This window comes from Sabethes cyaneus, chromosome 3 (assembly GCF_943734655.1).
Source record: "Sabethes cyaneus chromosome 3, idSabCyanKW18_F2, whole genome shotgun sequence".
In the NCBI taxonomy this organism is placed as follows: domain Eukaryota; kingdom Metazoa; phylum Arthropoda; class Insecta; order Diptera; family Culicidae; genus Sabethes; species Sabethes cyaneus.
The window spans coordinates 220,091,029-220,110,285 of record NC_071355.1 but is presented as its reverse complement, the minus strand read 5'-3'; the positions used below and the strand labels follow the sequence as shown (position 1 = coordinate 220,110,285).

The window sequence follows — 19,257 nt, the reverse complement described above, 5'->3', positions numbered from 1 at the left end:
ATAATACCAATGACATGACGATTCCTATGTATTCCCTAAGACTGGTTAAAATATTCCTTCCATTTCCTACCACGTCGAACTGACTTCCTGACAACTACGTATCGCGCCTATATTATGTATATAACTATTTGTCTTGTTACTAAATCTTTTTGGAACCCTTCACACAACATCCACGAAGCCAGAAATGACAGGCAAGTGAGGGATACTTCTGTTATTTGCATGCATCTGTGTTTATTCAGATTATTAAATATTGTTATTGTTAGTGATGCTGCTCCGAAGGCAAGCATCGAAAAAAGACAAACATTCAATTCGAATAGTGCGTTGCGTTTGGTTTGGTATTCTCATTTACCTAGGTAGTTACAAGACATCTTATCTGCTATTGCTAAGGTTACTGATCTCATACTCCTGATTGCTTTATTACTATTATGGATTATAAACACATCAACTTTAAATAGAATTAGATAATTTAAGGTTTTCCTTGTATGGCTGCAGCGTCACTGCTTCGCTTCAATCTATAATGCTAGTGGGTTTTTTTTCCGCACCCAAAGGGTTTCGCCAACAGGAAGTCGCTTCGAACTCTAGCCCGATGTTAAGACTACCTCTTTCTTTCTTTAATGTTGAGCTAATATCAAGTGATTTTTTTAATTTGTGTATTCTATTTTTAATACTGATTTCGTTTTCTAGGATGTAACCTAATTTTGATCCAAAAATAATATCCATTAAATAAAAGGCGCTATTTGTGAGTCCAATTAGTCGAATGAGTCTCTCAATCGGTTCTGCTGGCGAATTCAAGCCAGCATAACATTCTCGTTTGATCAATAAACCGAAACTTCATATTTAAAGATTAAAACCAGGCTTAAATTGGCTTAGAATAATAAAAAAAAGATGACGTTTTCAGTCCACGACAGGATACGACGAGAGTTAAAAACAATCAATTTAACACCGCCTTTGGAAGGTCAATTCCGATGTTGTGGTTAGCAATCACATTTCTTACACCTTACGAGAATGACAGAAGTGAAGATGGCCTGGTGGTGTAAACCGACAACAAACACGATCGGATAATAAGAGTTGTGTGGGCTCGAGGCTCAACATTTCAACATGTGGATACATGATGACGTCAGTGATTCATAACCCGTTGGAATCTGGTGGTCCGTAAATTCGATGAATTGAAGCTGTCTATGAGAAACTTAAAAATCAATGCGAGATAGTAAAACCAGGTTGAGGTTCGTTATTAACAAATTTTAGCCACAAAAGTTGCTTGTTGAATCTCTCAACGACTCTCTAGTGTCTCCAAATCTAAAAGCTGGCATCGGTCTACGTAGCGGGGAAGATTATTAGGGGCGGAAGTTAGGGCGAAACGAACAAATCTTCGTGGAACACGTTTCAAGTATTGGGCGTAATTACCATTGCGCATTCGGAACCAGCATAATAATAATATCGTTAAAGCGCAAGGCGAATACGCAAACGCAAAGGCCCAGGTTACTACCTTGTGGAACACCAGAAGTATTACTGAATTCACTTGAAGCTGTGAAATTCAGCTTGACACGTAAAGTGCGGTCTGGAAAATATGAGCTCAACCACGAAGTCAGTTACCCAGTTTAGAGAGCTTGTGCAAGAGTATTTGACGATCTACTGTTTCGGAAGCGCAGGAAATGTCTGATGTGAATGATTGATTGGAAGGATTCGAAAGTTTCGATATGAACCAAAAATATATCGAAACGATGACAGGTGGAATTCGTCCGAGGTAATTACGCAGTGGATTAGCTTGTTTGATGGGGCTTAAGGCGGAACCGAAAGTGGCTAACGTTATTGTGTTAGTGCGACAAACACTGTACTGTACATCTCATGTGTTCGTTAAAAACCTAAACTTTTATTTGAATATTGCATTAGTATTGGTAATACATGTCAAATAGCGGAGCTTGCAAACATAAACAGCTGATCCGCAGCCAACCGCACTGACTACAAACATCCCGAAAAAGGGTTTGTTTTCTTTATCAAGGCATTCCGATTTAATCAAAATTAACAGCAGCAACTGAATAATGCGTAAGATCACTAGGATGTTTAATTAATCCGCTTGCATCGGATTAAGTTTTTGATTCCTGCTTTTGCGTTTTGTTTGTTTACTTCACTCTAAGCTCATCTAAGCGAAAGTTGAAAGCTCTTTAAAAGCTCATTGATGTGACGAAAGTTTGATACTGTGTTGCTGCTTTTTCGGAAATCGCTAGTTCAACGAAATATGTGCGCAACCAAATATCTATCAACTAATTCCAAATTATACATTGGTCGCTTTTATGAACACGTAATGATCGATATGATCAGTAAAATTTATTTTCCATTAACAATTATGTTTTGCTGAGCGACTATTGATACATAGCAGATCGATAAATTGAATTACAAGTTTTAGGAAATTATAACAGCGCTGGAAGCACTGATTACGTGGCGAAAGCGTGCTCTGCCAATACAGATGCATTTTTAAGGCGCAAAACAATACATACTTCGAATGGTAGCCATTTACCCAGCCATCTTTGAGCCACTTTCGGTTTCCCCTTAATAGAGAACGCTAACAAGCAACGGAGAGAAAAAAATTGCTTGGAAAAATTATCTGAGCATTGCCGCTAGGCAGAACTGTGCCAAATATCGAAGAGCAAGGAACCAGTTGACCACTATCCTGAGGAGTAAAAAGCGCCAAAAGTAGGACAGAGATCGTGATGAAACAGAACAGCTATTCCGAGCTAATGACACACGCAAGTTTTACGAGAAGGTGAACCAAATTCATAAGAGCCACATTCCGAAACCTGACATGTGATAGGGACGAGGGCATCTAATCACAAAAGAACGCGAGGTGCTCGACAGGTGGAAGCAATTCTTAGATGAACACCTGCTACTGGGTTAACACGGAAGTTGACGTAGGAGCAGAGCTTGAGATTGCAAGTTGACTGTGACTGCGTGATCGCGTACGCTTTCTGCATTCAACTTGCTTACGAATACTGCTACATGTAATCCATGTTGTCTCTCAAGAGAAGCCAACAGTTGTTCTCCAGCTTTGCGTTCATAATGAAGAGTGTAAACTGTAAACTGACTGGGAGCATAAGGTGACGTATTTTTTCGTTTTTCTTTTTGTCATCAATTCAGCTACTTACAATAAAGTGGTATTGAATCGTACGATAGCGCCGTTGTTTTTCGTTAGTGTAGTGACTGCCAGTCAATTGACTGTTTTGTAGTCATACACTGTTCCAAACGGTAAAGGAAACTTGATCGGAACAAAAATGTAAAAAAGATCAGAAAGCATTCGTTCTGCTGTACAATCGAAGGTACGACTGAACCAACTGCTGGTTGTTCATATTCCACTACTAAACGGATGGTGTGAACTTGAATATGAGGTGGCGTGGACAGTGGAGCCGTAGCGTGACGTTGTGGCACCCTTGGCGAAAATCCAATTTAACGCCCCCTCGTGTCAGTGTTCCTTCCAAGTTTATCATTATTTCATATACGCTTCTTATGCAATACTTCGCAGCGCTTAACATATGTTTTGAAAAAGTGGACTAATTTCGAATGGCGATGAAAAAAATACAAAAGATAATTTAGTGAAACAAACTTTCCTTCAATCCAACGTTTTTGGGATTTCCATAAAAAAGTTTCGACGCCCTGCCAGGTGGCTTTACAGAGGCTCATCGCTATGGCCGTCCAAAAGATAGTCATCGGCATATCATTCTACTCTTTCGTGGCCTTGACAATCAGCTCCTTCTCCGCTTTGGTCACAAAATTATTGGAGTAAATGCTACGTTTAAGGTGCGCCCGAAAATTTTCTATTGGTTGCAGTTGGAGGACGTTGGGAGAGTTGGTGATCGACGGCACAACATTTATTTTCAGCTGGTTCATCTCCCCAAGTGATCCCAACTAACAGTACGAGTTTCATTTTAGTCTTATGGTGGGCTTAACGACTAAAATTGGTCATAAAAACCACAACAAAAGTGCAACAAAACTAAAATTGTTACTAGGAATCTCTTGGCATGATGGGTAAAGGCCAGGTTCGGTCGTTCTTTTGGCGATTGTCTGCTAGTTAGAGACAGCCAGCCTTGACTGACGCTTCCGCATGAACATCTATTTTGACCAATTACTTCTTCACCGTTTAGCAGGTGGCTCTGACCTACCGGTCCAAGGCGCGGAGCGTTGGGACCAGCTTGCTCTCTGTCTTCAACTTCAGCTTCTGCTACATGTTATGGTTGCGGAGCACTGTCGGGCGGCCGGAACCCGGCTTTCGTTCAACGCTTTCGCCTTTCTCGCGGGAGAGGATGTTGTGAATGCCAGATAGGCTCTATTCAGCGGATACAAAGAGCTTCACCATGTCCGACTTGTTCGCTCCGGAGTGAAGATTGTAGTACGAACAAAGCATTGCGCGTAGTTTTTTGACTGTTTTTGCCATGGCTGCTGCAGGCAAATCAACTGATAACGTGGCATTAAAAATAGCTAAAATCTATCCAGTTTTTTAATGCATGTGTTATAGCTAATGTTTTACTGAAATGCATGTTCTTTTTGGCGCCCCTAAGAGCTGGCGCCCTTGGCGGGGGCCAGTCTGGTCAACCGCATGCTACGGCTCTGGATGTGGGTGTGAAAAAAATAATCAGTTAAAGCTCTGTCTAGGAGCGCCTATGGAAGATAGTAAAGTCTCAGCACCTGATCTCCAAGAAATCAAACGAAAAATAGGGTTGCTGAAGAACAATCCGCTGGTAAGGATCGACTACTGGCAGCACTTCATAAACATGGCCGAGAAACGCCGGCAACGACCCTCACTGGGCTATTTCCAAGAGTTATGAGAAGGAGAAGCTGCCGGAGAAATGAATAGAAGGAGTCCCATTTATAAAAAGGGAGATCGGCTCGCCTGCTGCAACTATCGCGGCACAACGCTGGTAAACGCCGCTCACAAGAAACTCTCCAAGATGCTGTTACGCCGGCTGTCACCAATAGCACAGGGAATTACCGGGCATAAGGGGGCCTCGCGCTACAATGGACCAGATTTTTACCATTCGACAGACCTTGCAGAAATATCGAGATGGTAAATGGTTGAATAATGCGCTCTAGAACCACCATGAAGTTCCACAGCATCTTATTCAACAACTCTTATCTCTACCTCCTCGTGGTACCATCCGGGATACGTTCCTTAGTGGAAATCGGACAACCGGTGGAAACTAGGGTCGTATGCGAACAGAGAAGGAGGCACTCATGCGAATGCTGAGTGTAAACTCTCTGCCTACAAGACGGTTCTTGTAGAAGGTATGACTACTAAGAACCAAAGCAGAGGGTCCAAAGCCTCTAAAAGGAGGATGGTTTTAATAGATGTTATCTATGGTTATTATGTAAAGACTTGAATGGATAAACCCCTAATCCAAAGTGTGACGCGACCCGTTCCGAGGGATAAATGGTGGAGGGGGCTCTATGAATTCTCTCGCCGCAACGAAGGCTGTGGAGTACCAGGGTTCCCTCCACAGTAATTTGCCCTTGCTGCATCAAGTCGGTCACTGATGCAGTGGACGATTTCTTACCATGCATGCTCTCTCTGCCGAAAAACAAAGAAACGAAGGAGGTGGAGAGCAGAATAGGGGAGGAACAGGCCTTGAACGATGCGCTAGCAGAGGTTCAGTCCTGATTCTCGTCTATTGTCAACACGCCGCACAGTGGTTGGAAACCTTAAAAACCTGGCCAAAACCTCCAAAATCGAAAGTTATCATTCATGACATATTCTGATATAATTACACGTAGAATAAGTCATTTTATCAGATCCTGTAATATCAAGTATCGACAATGTAGATTTATAGTTTGGCGTACTGTCAAACGTCGTTGTATGAGAGACTCTTTGCTAGCGCGGCCTGCATACGTTTTGTGGCTCTTGGCAATAACGCATGTAGTTCGTTACCGCATTATCAAATAACAATCAACCAAAATGGATAACGTTTCTGAAGGTATGTACTTCATTAACGTTATATGCGAATTCAGTTTTTTTCGTTATATATATACTTTTACGACGATTAAAATTTCCTTCGGAAATGCTAGTTTTTTCAATTAGCGCGCGCAATGAAATTGGCATTTACTTTTTGTGCCGCGATGTGCCGTCGAATGTTATATATTTTTGTGAGCGCCAGATTGTGACGGTTCGAAGGGTATGTAGCTTTTTTGCAACTATTTGCAACTCCACGAAAAAATGGAGATTTAGTGTTGACGCGTACTTATAGGTGAAGTCGGACGGGTGAGCTTTTGATGCTCCAAACAACCTGTCCTAGTTTTTAACATGTTTTTTGCTATTATCCTGTTCTTTACAAATAAACCGTTGATGGTGCAGAGCGAAGCCTAGCGGATAACCATCTTTAGACACTTCCCTTCTTTATCGACAGACTTAGCGAGTACAGGACAATTACGAAGCTAGTTCAACGATCCTACTGACTCTAACAGCACCTGATCGTTCTTAATGTGACAGATTATCAAAAATTAATAACTCCTACGATTCATTTTAGAGATTCTGCAAATTAACGAATGGATGAGGGTAACTGGCAGCAGTGTCTCCAAAAGAAGAAATTAAAGTAGACGGGCCACATTATTATTTGCCGAATCAAGTGAACGCTCAGAATGCTGAAAAGAAAACGGTTGAAACATGGAAATTATAGATACAAACATGCATAAGCATTCAAACTTGCTTATTGATCGCTCGAAACCAGGGTTGGGCAATTCTAATGCCGGAAATACTGCAAGACGTATTATTGAACATTGGAAAGTATCCGCACAAATTCTGGAGCTTGGGAATCGCGCAACAACAATATAAAGCATCAGGATACTTACTTCTCGAGAAAATATACGAGAGAGAAGATAATGGAAGATATTTTTTGAAGAATACTTGCTTGCAATCGTGTTATTGTGCTACACAATATTGTATGACACCTACAGCGATAAAATCGGCGACAGTGATGAAAGTAACAGCGATGATCATTCCGATTAATATTATATTTCAAAGTAATATTGCACAACCTAATGGAATATAGAATTTTGCGATTTTAATAGGGAAAAAAGGGCGATTTTGAATTTGATTTGTTATTTAATTCAATTTTGTTTTTTAAAAATAGGACCAAAAACGCGCTGAGCCAGATATAAACCAAAAAGGATCACCATATTAGTCAGCCATTTTACATATTGAGTTTTATTGTTGAACTCAACGATCTGGAAGTCACCTTTCGACGAAATTTACATCAAAAACTTTAAAATTTAACAAAAAAGGCCACCATTTTGGGTCAGCCATTTTGAATTTCACATTTTCATTATCATTTTTGAAATCAGCAACCCGAAAAACATGGAATCTCATCATCTTGAGGTTTTGGCCAAGAATTTTAAATTTCCGACCATTGTGCGCCGACTTGTTGTGAGTCGACAAACGAAGATGTGGCTGTACAATCGCTCAAACAATCTAAAATATATAACGTCGAGGATGATAGTTACTCAAAAGTCGCTGAGACCCACTAAGAGAGTTCTCAGCAGGCTTACCGGTCTTGCGACAGGACATTGTCCGAGTAAATATCATCTTCGGAATCTCGGTTTCGTAAAAGATGATATTTAATCTCGGAACAGTTGCTCTGCAATTGTGGAGCACAAATAAGACGCAAACTGTAGTATCTCAAAAAGGGAAGATCTGGTTGGCGTCGCCGATCAGGGTAGCCAGGTTCATAAACCTAGTCATCCCTGATCGGCACATGTCTCGCTCCAGCTACCAGCCTGTCACTTCCTCAATAAGTCATAGGTAAGCGTAGAGTAAAAGTAACAAAAAGCGGCATACCACAATAGTTCAAAATACTGGACGCAGTGGTAAGAGTACCCAACAGAAGAGGAGAAATATCGGGAGTGCAACCTACCCACGCGTCACATCTTCATTGATTTTAAAGCGGCATACGATACAGTCAATCGAAGTGGCAGATGGCAGATAATGCACGAACACGGTTTTCCGGATAAACTGACGCGCCTGATCAGAGCTATATTGGATCGAGTGATGAGTTTCGTGCGTAACTAGGGGACACTCTCGAGTCCCTTCGAGACTCGACTAGGCTTGAGGCAAGGTGACGGCTTATCATGCATGTTATTCAACATCGCTCTTGAGGGAGTGATCCAACGAGTGTTCATCGAAATAAGAGGCGCGTTTTTGACCAACGGTAGCCAACTCCTACGCTTTGCAGATGATTTTGATAGCGAGGAACTTTGCGACGGCGGAAGCAATCTACGCCAGACTGAAAGCGGAGGATTGGGCTAAAAATAAATGCATCGAAAACCAAATACATGAAAGAAAGAGGCTCAAAGAAAAAAAAACGCTTGCATCCCACGGACAGTAACCGTTGATGGCAACAAACTAGATGAGTTCATGTATTTGGGATCGCTGGTGACCGAGGACAACAGTACTAGTAAGGAGATCCAGCGGCACATTCAAGCGGGAAATCGGGCCTTCTTTGCCTTCGCAAAACGCTACGATCAAGAAACATACGCCGCCATATGAAACTGAAGATGCACAAAACCATTATGAGACCAGTAGTTCTTTATGGACTTAAAGCCGTAACGCTGCACACGGAGGCCATACGCGCCCTTGCCGTGTTCGAGCGGAAGGTACTGCGGACAATATTTGGCGGAGTATAAACTGAAAGCGGAGATTGGTAGGAATAACGAGACACAAGCACTTCTCGGAGAGATTTCCCTCGACCATCAAAAGCTTAAACGTCTTTCTAAGACTTGACCCTTCTCTATCAACAGACTACGCAGTCGGCTGTTAGAGTACAGGACAGTTACGGGGCTAGTGCAACAATCCTACTGACATTATCTAGCAGGATCGCTTATCCGAGATTCGAACATACGACGACTGGCTTGTTAGACCTGCATCGTACCTCAAAGCTAACTGGGCGGCTCTACCAGGTCGAAAATGACTGGTAAATATGGTTAAAGATGGAATGGAGATGAATGCTCGACTCGAAACAGCACGAGTACCTCCCTCCCCCCTCCCGGCCCTCGGCTGCTGATGGCAACGACGATCAGGTCTTTTTCTGTATTCTGCACTTCGTTTCTTTTTTTTGTAGTATCACTATAAAGTGAGAAGCAAGAAGATCGTATCATCCGGTGTTTTCATCCTATTTTCCAAATAGGTACTTTTGTTACTTTTCAACCGATCTCGCTTTTTATAATCAGGAAATGTGAAGACTATTTTTAATTTACTTCTGAACAAGAGGGTTCATTATGTCACCTTGAGCCAGTACCATTCTTCAAACTAGCCCTGGTATAGCATAGTTCAGCACAAAGCGAGAGTGTGTATGCGGGTATGTGTTTTTTCATGGCTGGACCTAACTGAAAAGCTTCCTGTTGTCGAAACCCATGTATCAAATCTATTTTGCACTAATGAGATTCATCTGCAATCGTCTAATCCAAGTTGATTCAAAATACTGCTTCATTCGGTTATTTCTCGTATGTAACTAACTTTTTTTCAAAAATCTATTTTATATTCATATGTTTTATGCTGTTAATTAGTTTGATATTACTCGTTTTTTACCCGTCCGCGAGTTATTCAATCTGGTGAAAATTCTCATTTTCGCTACATTATTGTTTTCTGCTTTGACTACTACGGTAAAATCGGTATTACCTACCAAGAACGTGGAACGTTCGGTTCTTCTACTGGTCTATAAAGAACAAAACCCAAAATCGTACAGTTTTTATCGACTATCAATCCCGATAAAATAAGTCTAGTTAGGCCAAAAGACACCGTCATCACGGACCACATTCGAAAAGGATAACAAATTATGAATGCAGCCCTGCGCATACCACTACAAAACTTCAGTCAGGCAGGAGACAGAAATTGATCTGTTTTCATTTAACCAAAATGCAGTGAAACCCAAACGCAGTTTGTAGTTTTACCTTCTAACCCCAACAAATAAACGATAGAGTCTTCATCCTCACCATTCCCTTCTTTCCGTTTCTAGATTCTAAATGACTAGGTTTTAGCATATCACTCGAGCTGCACGTGAGTATTGTTAACATTGTTTTCGTGGGCATTCGACGAGGAAACGGATTTCGTTATGGCCGCCGCTCCAACGCCGCCTCCGGCACTGCTGCACAGGTTACCGCTGGACAGTGACGTTGGCGGCAGCGTAACCACCGTCGAGCAGCTGGTCGTGCTGCTGCTGGTGTTCAAATGAGCCAGAAACGTTTCCGATATGCACGCGTGAGATTCGGCTTCCTTCTCCAACATGATTTTGGCCTAGAAAAAAAGTATTTCATTTTAATTAGAACCACAGGGCAAAGATGAAAGACCCGGCAAATGGATTGTACCTTTGTTCGATGGTCTTCCAGGCCCTGCTTAACCGAGTCGTGCTGTCGTTGAAGCTCTTCTCGTTTTCGTTCGTAGGTTGCTGTCAGTCGAACACGTTCCGCCACGCCTTTTTCCACTAGCGTCGAGTCCACCTCTCGTTTCATCCTAAAAGCGAAATTTTACGTGATGATAGTTGAACACTGTGTCGTGGTATTTTGACTTTTACCTCTCTAACTCATCCTTATCTTTGTGCACCTGCGCAAGTTGTTTCACTTCGTTCTTTCTGGACGACTGCAGTTGTCGCATCACTTCACTGGTTTCTCGCTCCAGTTGCACCTATAAATGTTGTGAAAACAAGTCGTTCGTACCAACCGATATGGACTGCTTACCTTCAGCTGTTTCATCTGATTTTCCTGTGATTGTCGAAGTAAATCTTCAGCGAGATTGTAAATCACTTCGTGATACTTTTCCAACACGTCCCGAAAACTGCTCGCGTGATCCCGACAGATTTGTTTCAGTTTCTCCCCGTGAACACTATTATCGCAAGCATCTGCATCGGTTGAGCACGGTGGTATCCTTATGTTCATATCGGCCATATTCTTACTGCTGAATCGCTTAACCAATTTGTTGCCCATTCCAAACTTACTCCTTTTGATGCCATCACTGAGATCACCACTTTTCTGTGAAGTCACCTTGATCTTCTCCTTGTCGTGGCTCTTTTTAAGAGCTTTCAGCTCCTTTTCCAAAGCTTCTCGCTTTTTTCGCACCTGTTTGTCTTCGAAAATTTTCTCCAATGGATCAGCAACAATTTTTCCAGAATCCGCTGACTGGTCAGTAGATGATTGTGCCGACGGCTGATGTCTGTCCGATTGAATAGTGCTCTGCTTAACCAGAAGCGGACTCGGTTGATCGAACGAAGGCTGCGCCACAGGTAGTGCCACTACTTTCGAAATCGCTTCCAGTGGTGTTTCGCGATGGTCATGATCGCTATCGGTGGACGCTGCTGCCGCAACAACCGACGACAGTGACGACACTTGAACGCTAGCCCTATGCTTTGGACTTCCGGTGGCAAAGTCTGCAGTCCTAAGCGTATCCTTTCTCGCACCTAGGGAAACAATCACAACTGCAGGTTGATATATAGAGATACAAGTTACGTCCACCAAGCCATGCAGGATAGGAAATAAATTATAATCATATTTGATAACATAATAATTAAACTTAAAACTTCTTAGTTTTAGTAAGCACGTTGAAAGTATTTGAAAATTTCTTACATGAATCATCCTCAACCGGTTCCATATCTTCCTGTAGAACAGCCAATTGTTCCGATCGCTTTTCCAGTTCACTTTGATACTTGATCGGGTTGGCTAGCGCTTCTGCCAGCTCGGACAGTCCATCCGGAACGTAATCTTTTACAACAATCGACAAAAACAGCGTTGCCAGTGGTATGGGTTGACCAACCTCGGTTCGCAACGTTAGATGCCTAAATCCAGGACACATCCCTATCACCGGAAGCACACGATGTCCAATCAGTTTGCCACCTTCTTCATATGCCGCTATTCGAATACTGGCCAGTTCGGGCAGAACAACTTTCTTAAACACGAACGGGTCCTCACCGTAGATCGGATTGATTCCGTTTTCACGGACGATTTTGCTGCGAAATTTTTTCCGCACCGTATCGGCCGGCAAACCAAACATGTCTACCTCCACGTAGGTGCCAACCTTTTTATCCGTCAGAAACTGGCCGGATAGTACCGTGACAATCACCGTTCCTGCGATGATGCCGTCCACCTATTATAAGAAAAATATGGCTTTTAATTTTAAGCTGAATTAGTGTGATTCGAAGGCAGTTACCGTGCTTTCGGCAAACGGATCCAACCGGCGATCTTTTCGTCGCATGAATTCCGGTTTTAACAAAAACCCACACCGGTGGTTGTATTCGAACAGGCCCAGATTAAGCTGCATAGCGAGATCAAGTGTCTGATAGTTTAGTGCCACCAACTGGCAGCCAGCATTCCAAAACAACTGGAGTTGAAATAAAATTTTTATTAATTTAAGTAAGCATAACTCATTGCTGAAAACAACTTCTAAAAGTTATATAAACAGTATAAAATATGAAAATGATGATTTTCCTAACCGAACATAAACATAGTAACGAACATTAATCCGCACACACCCACAAAGTGTGGCGAACAAAATTAAACGACGTGGTGATGGTTTACGTTAAAGTCTACATCTTTACCATCTAAACTACGCTTTTCCTACTATGTATAACCGCCGCCCGCCGCCAATGAAAACAGACACCGCCTACACCCTACACCATGCAACCATCTCACAATCCCTTTAGCTCGTTTAATGTTCCCCGCCAAAACACCTGTTACGACCGGGCCCTCCCACATTCACTCACCTGTGGCATAAAGTTGGAACTGTCGAAACGCGTTCCCGCCGGATAGACACGCGACAGCTGATGTTTGTTATAGTTGACGAATTCTATCGGTCGCTCCTTGAGCAGCGTGGTCGCCTGTTTCTCGTCAAACGAAGACATCTCGTAGTAGCGTCCCTTCTCTGCAGCAGCAGCAGCATTCGTTCGGAGCCGACGGAAATAGACAACAAACAAAATAAACAGAGAAAGACGAAACCGGGGGATTTATTGGAGCATAAAAATTAATTACATTTAGCGTGCGGTTCTTTTTCGCGCCATCTGCCCATCGTTCGAGGCGTGCAGGGGATAGCGAAACCTTCCCCTGTCGAGGACCCGCCTAACCAGCCAGGACGACGGTGCGGTACTTACTTTCGGAATTCTCAAAACTACTAAAATGTACAGGTTGAACGTAGTTTACGAGGGCGGAGATCTCCGCCCCCGCTTCAGTCTCTTTGGTCTGCGGCACTTTATCCGCTTCGGTGGATCCGATGGGTCCGACCGGTACACCCGGCATCGACTCGTCGTCGCTGGAGCTATCCGTATCAGACGATCCGGTGCTTTCCTTCGAACTCTGGCGAATTTGCTGCTCCCAGGCGTGAAGCGCACCGTTGCAGAGTGGTTTTGGAACGAAAAGAAAACACAAAGTAATATAAATGTCAGTGTTAAATTTGTTTACTACATGCATAATGACTAAGAAAAAGTTTTACATCATTCCGGAATGTGTTTCCCCAAGCTGCAATATCGCTCGCTGGTATTTTAGCCGAAAACAACCGTATCAAAAATATGTAAATGGAGAGGAAGGCTTATTTTCGACCTATTAAGCAGTGGCCTGAGCTATGTTCACAAATTAAGATAAAATTATAGTGGTTTGATACAAATTTTCAATAGCAATTTGCTGATATTTACAGAATAAAGATTACGTCGTCTAATAACTGATAACTGGACACAAAAAAACGACTCAAATAAAAATGTTGAGTACCTACTCAAAATGATAGTCATTTATTGCACTTTAAAGGGAAAGTAACAAAGGAAATATTCCGATGTGGTTTTGAAGAAATCTCGAATTTTGCTTCCATTACCACTCATCATAGTTTGGACACTTTGGTAGCTAACCTAAACGGCCATTTTGTTCCACCATCGCTGTCGCATTCTGAATCATCTTTCCATTCTTCTTCAACTTCTGCTTGACAATATTGCCTGATATTCCTCAATTGGGCCGAATTGAGGGAAGCTAGGTGGATTGATGTCCTTTTCGACGAAATCCACCCCGTTATACCATTGTATTACTTCTCCGCTAGTGACAGTTTGCCAAATCAGACCAATATTTTATAGGTCAATTGTGACCTTTAATGTACAGAATAATATGCTTTTTCAGGCACTTCTGCTTGTATATTTTGAAATTCATAAACTTATTTGTTACGAAAACTTGAATATTTTCGCAGCTGTAAATAGGTCCAGAATAGACTGCAGGAAAGCCCAGATACTTTCTTGCAAATTTGTCGCCAAAAACGAATTTGAATTTGCCAGGGACATCACCTCGACCAGTGGCTTTAGAGAACTTTTGTCCGGGAAACTGACCGTAAAGAACCTGATTCTCATTGTACAACTTCAGTATCATGCAACGAAATATCTAAATCATCATTTATAACTTGGTAGAATAATTTTATCGTACACTAGTAGCATCGTTCTTCAATACTAAATCAGGTTTAAAAATACTCTTGTTTCTCTTTGTTTTATTCATGGTGTACTATTCGAGACGGTTGCTGTGAAATCAGAATCAGCAAATGTCGCCCTGTCGACTTCGGTGACACAATGTCGAATGTTGAAAATAATTTTCCTGCGATTTAACCATAGCTGCCGTATCTGCTACTGTCATTCAATCATTGTGATTAAATCTGAATAATGAATGCGACAGCTCTGAATGGCAGGAATAGTTGGGTTTAGCACCTTCTCAGTTGATTATTACGAAAGACGAAACAAAATCTGTTTCGAACATTCTAAATAAAATTCAGAAATTCTAAATAAAATTTTGAATGACAAATATGCAGGAAATGCTACCATCCAATGCAGATCTGATCAATTCTACGTTCAGGAAATGAGGTTTTGGGTATTTTTTCAAAAGTATCTTACAGCATGGACTGAAGGGTTTCTGAATTTCATAAAATTTTGTAAGCGAGTTGTTAATAAACTTATGAATGAAAATCATATTTACAAAAAATCGAGGTAAGAAATTTTTCCCAAAAAACTTCAACGGAAGTTATCCGACTTTCTCGGAAATTACTTCTTTTTTTAATTTTTATAACGGTAGCTTTCACAATCGACGACGGGAATGATGGAAAAACGTTATGAAATAAAGGTGTTGATAGTGTCCAAAAAGAATGGAACAAGGTATGAAGTAGAAAGCGCGGAAAATTAGGTAAGACAGGGTCATTGAAGCAACGCTTATGATCCGTCCCTCTTTAGCCCAATGGGCAAAGCCATGTCGAGCAACTCGACTCGACTCACACACTGTTGAGTATCGAGTGCGACGAGCACGGGCGGTATAGTGACTCCCAGGCCCTGTGGATCGCAATTATTGGCGAATTTTTGAACCACTGCGGACTGCGAAACCTCTTATTAAGCGTGCGATGTATTTTAAAACTCCAACAATGCTGGCGGATTGAGTTATTTTTAGGCACAAATAGACAGAGGAAGGTCTATTGTAGTCAAACCAACAAACGATTTTTTTAGTTTGCTAAGGTTTTTATTAATGAGCCTTTAACATGAAAGGTCATTCAGCTCTTTAAAAAAAATTAGCAAATAAAAAAATTAACACATTCATAACTTCTTATCAATGTCTACCGATTTTATATATTTTAGTACTTTGTCTTTCTGTCTACATCAAAAAATAGTATTTCATAGTATAATTCAACTAAAATTATAAAAGTGAGCGGTGACTAACTCAAACAATACTATTTCATAGGTATTAACTTCTAACTTTCCAATTAAATTCTTCTATGTAACGCGACAATGTAGCGAATAAATATACATAGTAGAGTCACTGACGAACTGACATGACACATAGAAGAAAATCTTTTAAAAACCATCGTCCTACATATTTTACTTGCACACTAGCACCCTCTGTTATGCATGTTGCGAAGTAGCTTGAATTTGCAGGGTTTTATGCTGTAGGGTTTTTACATTTGTATGGTTTAATAATGAAAACTTGAAGCAACACTCGCGCGCCGCGGTATGGCCATGTTGCGAAACATGCTTTTTTGAAAAATGAGTGGTTTTTGATTGGATGATAGAATTAACGCGAGTGTCTCGTCTGTTTGTCTGTGGTAGAATTTAATTGGAAAGTTTTCTTTTTATTTACTTTCAGGTTCCGTATTCTACTAAGACAAACCAAAAACTTCAATCACTCGGTAAGGATATGATCCACTGAGAGATGTGTTCCACAATGTTGGCATGTATTCTTCTCCCGTTTTTCGATCAGCCAGCCATGAGTCATCCGGGTATGCCTGATCCGCAACCGGGTCAAGATCCTCTGCTCACTCCGATCCTTCTTGATCTTTCATGTCGCCGTAGATGGTTTAATCTTTTTAAGTTTCACATCCCGAGCTTCGAACCATTCCGATTCCTATGCTTGTTCCAGAATCTGCCAGCACCGTCGAATCGTGTCCAGTGTTGCAATCTTGGGATTAACTATTTCGCTTTCTCTTCCTTTGTTGGCCATCGTATCAGCTTCGGTGTTTCCTGGGATTCCGGTATGCTCTAGTATCCAACACAAAACAGTATTCTCTCCCTCCTTTGTTTGTCGATTGTTGATTCCATCAACTATGGCAAAACCCACTCGACCATCTTCTTCCAGAAAGCCATTCGTGCACACGTGGATAAAATATATGTATTTGACTCGTTCTAAAGCCGTGAATCACTCTATCTTTACTTGGTACTTTACTTCAATTGGCCTTTAATCGACTAGTCTGCCAGTCTCCTGATTGGCACTGGGAAGGGTTCCACCGGTGTTAACTCCATGTCAGTAAGATTCGCAAAAGTGATCTCGGCTGCTTATCGGCCATACTCCATCGAAATTGGATAGTGATGAATTTCCTGGAGTTTGCGGTGTATCTTTTTTCGCCAAATATACAGGTGATTAGATTTTTCCGAGGCTCGGCCGCCCATCTGAATACACTTTTCATAACCTTTTTGAGTACCTTTCCCTAGTAAATGCCTTGGTATTCAGTCTGGATACGAGTAGGGTTATGTCGTCATCGTAGATGTAGATTTTCCCTCCAATTGGAAACTAATAAACGAGAAGTTACCATTACCAGTAGCAAATGCCTGTAAAATTTCGTTGTCTCGGTAAACGAGTTATACTAAACTTTAACGTAAACCCTCTTTAACCCTCGTTTTACTTCACGCCTTGTCCCATTCTGTTTGAACACTATCAACATCTTTGTTTCATTATTTTCTTCTACAGTCCCCTTCATCGATAGTAAAAAATTACTGCTATAAAAAATATAATCAACCTTCCTAAGGGTCAAGACAAAAACACGAGGTTAGCTTTTAGTTTTTCCTCAACTATGACCGAAGAAATTGATTTTCATTGCTTCCAAAATTCATATCTCACGAACCAAGCATGACAAAGTAAACAATTTTTTATGAAAACATAATAAATTTTGTCAGCTATCAAGAAAAATTATTATTTGTCAAAAATTTATCATAAAATTTACCATAGTAAGCAGTCTGATAAGTACCTGAAAAATGAAACACGGAGACGTTTTTTTTGGCCAAAGTCGGTTTTATTTCCAAAATACGCCTCAGTTTGAGCTCCTCATTTGAGTAAAAACGCTTACCGGTTAGCCATCTCTTCAGGTTAGGAAACAAGTAATAGTCGCTGGGGGCCAGGTCTGGTGAATACAGTGGCTGAGGAACCAATTCAAAACCGGTTTCATGCAATTGAGCTAGTGCAACTAAGCATAAATGAACAGGCGCATTGTCGTGATGATAAAGCGAATTTTACTTCTTCAAATGCGGTCGCTTTTCGGCGTTTTCGATTTTCAATCGGTCCAATAATGAAGAATAGTATGCTCCGGTTACGGTTTTACCTTTTTCAAGATAGTCCACAAATATTATGCCATGTGCATCCCAAAATACGGAGGCCAATACGGAGGCGTTTTTGGACGCTTCGGAGCACTTTGGCCCGGTAAAATCCACTGTTTTAACTTCATGTGAAATTTTCAAAAATACAAAAAATGAATCCACCGAAAGTGTAGGTCAGATTTTAAATCCAAGGGAAGGTCAGATTTCACTGGAATGTCCAAGCCCAAGTCCAAGTCGAGGTCCAAGTCCAGGTCGAGGTCCAGGTCCAGGTCCAGGTCCAGGTCCAGATCCAGGTCCAGGTCCAGGTCCAGGTCCAGGTCCAGGTCCAGGTCCAGGTCCAGGTCCAGGTCCAGGTCCAGGTCCAGGTCCAGGTCCAGGTCCAGGTCCAGGTCCAGGTCCAGGTCCAGGTCCAGGTCCAGGTCCAGGTCCAGGTCCAGGTCCAGGTCCAGGTCCAGGTCCAGGTCCAATTTTATATCCAAGTCCATGCCTGAATCAAGCCCAAGGTTTAATTTCAGGTTTAAGTCTACGTCCAGTTGCAGACTCAAATCCATATATAATACTCATTTCAAATTCTGGTCCATAGGCAGGTTCATGTCTAGATTCAGATCTAAGAGTATTATGAATCTGAAGGGGTCAACGGCACTGTGTTTACAAAGCCTCTGCGACAGTCTTGAAGGTTGTTTTTCCAGGATCCAAGCGTAAGTTCAGTCCTAGCTCCAAGTCTAAGGCTACGCCCAGGTACAAATCCATGTTCAAGTTCACATTAAGTTCTAAGTCCAAGTCAAAATCTAATTACAAGTACAAATGCAATTCATTACCAAGATGAGTTAAAATAGGTACCCAGCAGGGGTAATAAACAAATTTGAACATCAGAAAACCTCTCTTGACTAACCTTGCTCCATACCACAAAAGGACGTAGTAGTATGGTTACCCGAACAAAATAAGATCTAAAATCAAATTCAAGTCTAGATCCATTTTCAGGTCGAAATCTGGAATCAAATCCACATCCTAGGCAAGGTCAACCCAGGTCCGTTCCAAATGCAAAGCTTTGAGCTTATACGTCGCTCTAAGACTTGACCCTTCTTTATCGACGCGGCCGGCTGTTAGAGTACAGGACAGTTACGGACACCATCGCCAAGCCGAGATTCAAAAACACGACGACTGGCTTGTTAGACCACCCAGCCAGCACCAACTCGTATATCAACGTACGAAAACTATCGTAAATATCTCCTAACAAACTCAAAATTGTAACTAAAGCTGGATAAAGTGGGATCAAGTTGATTTTTTGTCGTATATAATGATAAAGACTGAGAGACATACGATTTTCAGCACACATACATATGAAAATGCTATCTGGGCAGCATCGTAACTCGAAGTTAACTGGGCGATAGGTCCCGATCCAAGTGTAATTTTAATTTTAACAGGAAATCCAGACGCG

The 19,257-nt window shown here is 41.7% G+C and overlaps 1 protein-coding gene across 3 annotated transcripts in view; it reads right to left on the bottom strand.

The window, feature by feature from the left end:
• Nucleotides 1-9,032: 9,032 nt before the first annotated feature.
• LOC128743743 (1-phosphatidylinositol 4,5-bisphosphate phosphodiesterase classes I and II) overlaps nt 9,033-19,257 on the bottom strand; it is a 158,383-nt gene continuing 148,158 nt past the window's right edge. For 2 of the 3 annotated variants that reach the window (XM_053840396.1, XM_053840395.1), the window contains exons 12-19: nt 13,104-13,317; nt 12,720-12,877; nt 12,167-12,337; nt 11,587-12,103; nt 10,705-11,438; nt 10,542-10,651; nt 10,336-10,480; nt 9,033-10,264 (exon numbers count right to left, since the gene is read on the bottom strand). In XM_053840396.1, the coding sequence (XP_053696371.1) occupies nt 10,013-10,264; nt 10,336-10,480; nt 10,542-10,651; nt 10,705-11,438; nt 11,587-12,103; nt 12,167-12,337; nt 12,720-12,877; nt 13,104-13,317 (2,301 nt within the window). In that variant the 3' untranslated portion in view covers nt 9,033-10,012. The remainder of the gene's footprint in view (nt 10,265-10,335; nt 10,481-10,541; nt 10,652-10,704; nt 11,439-11,586; nt 12,104-12,166; nt 12,338-12,719; nt 12,878-13,103; nt 13,318-19,257) is intronic. The other variant, XM_053840397.1, reaches the window with a different exon arrangement.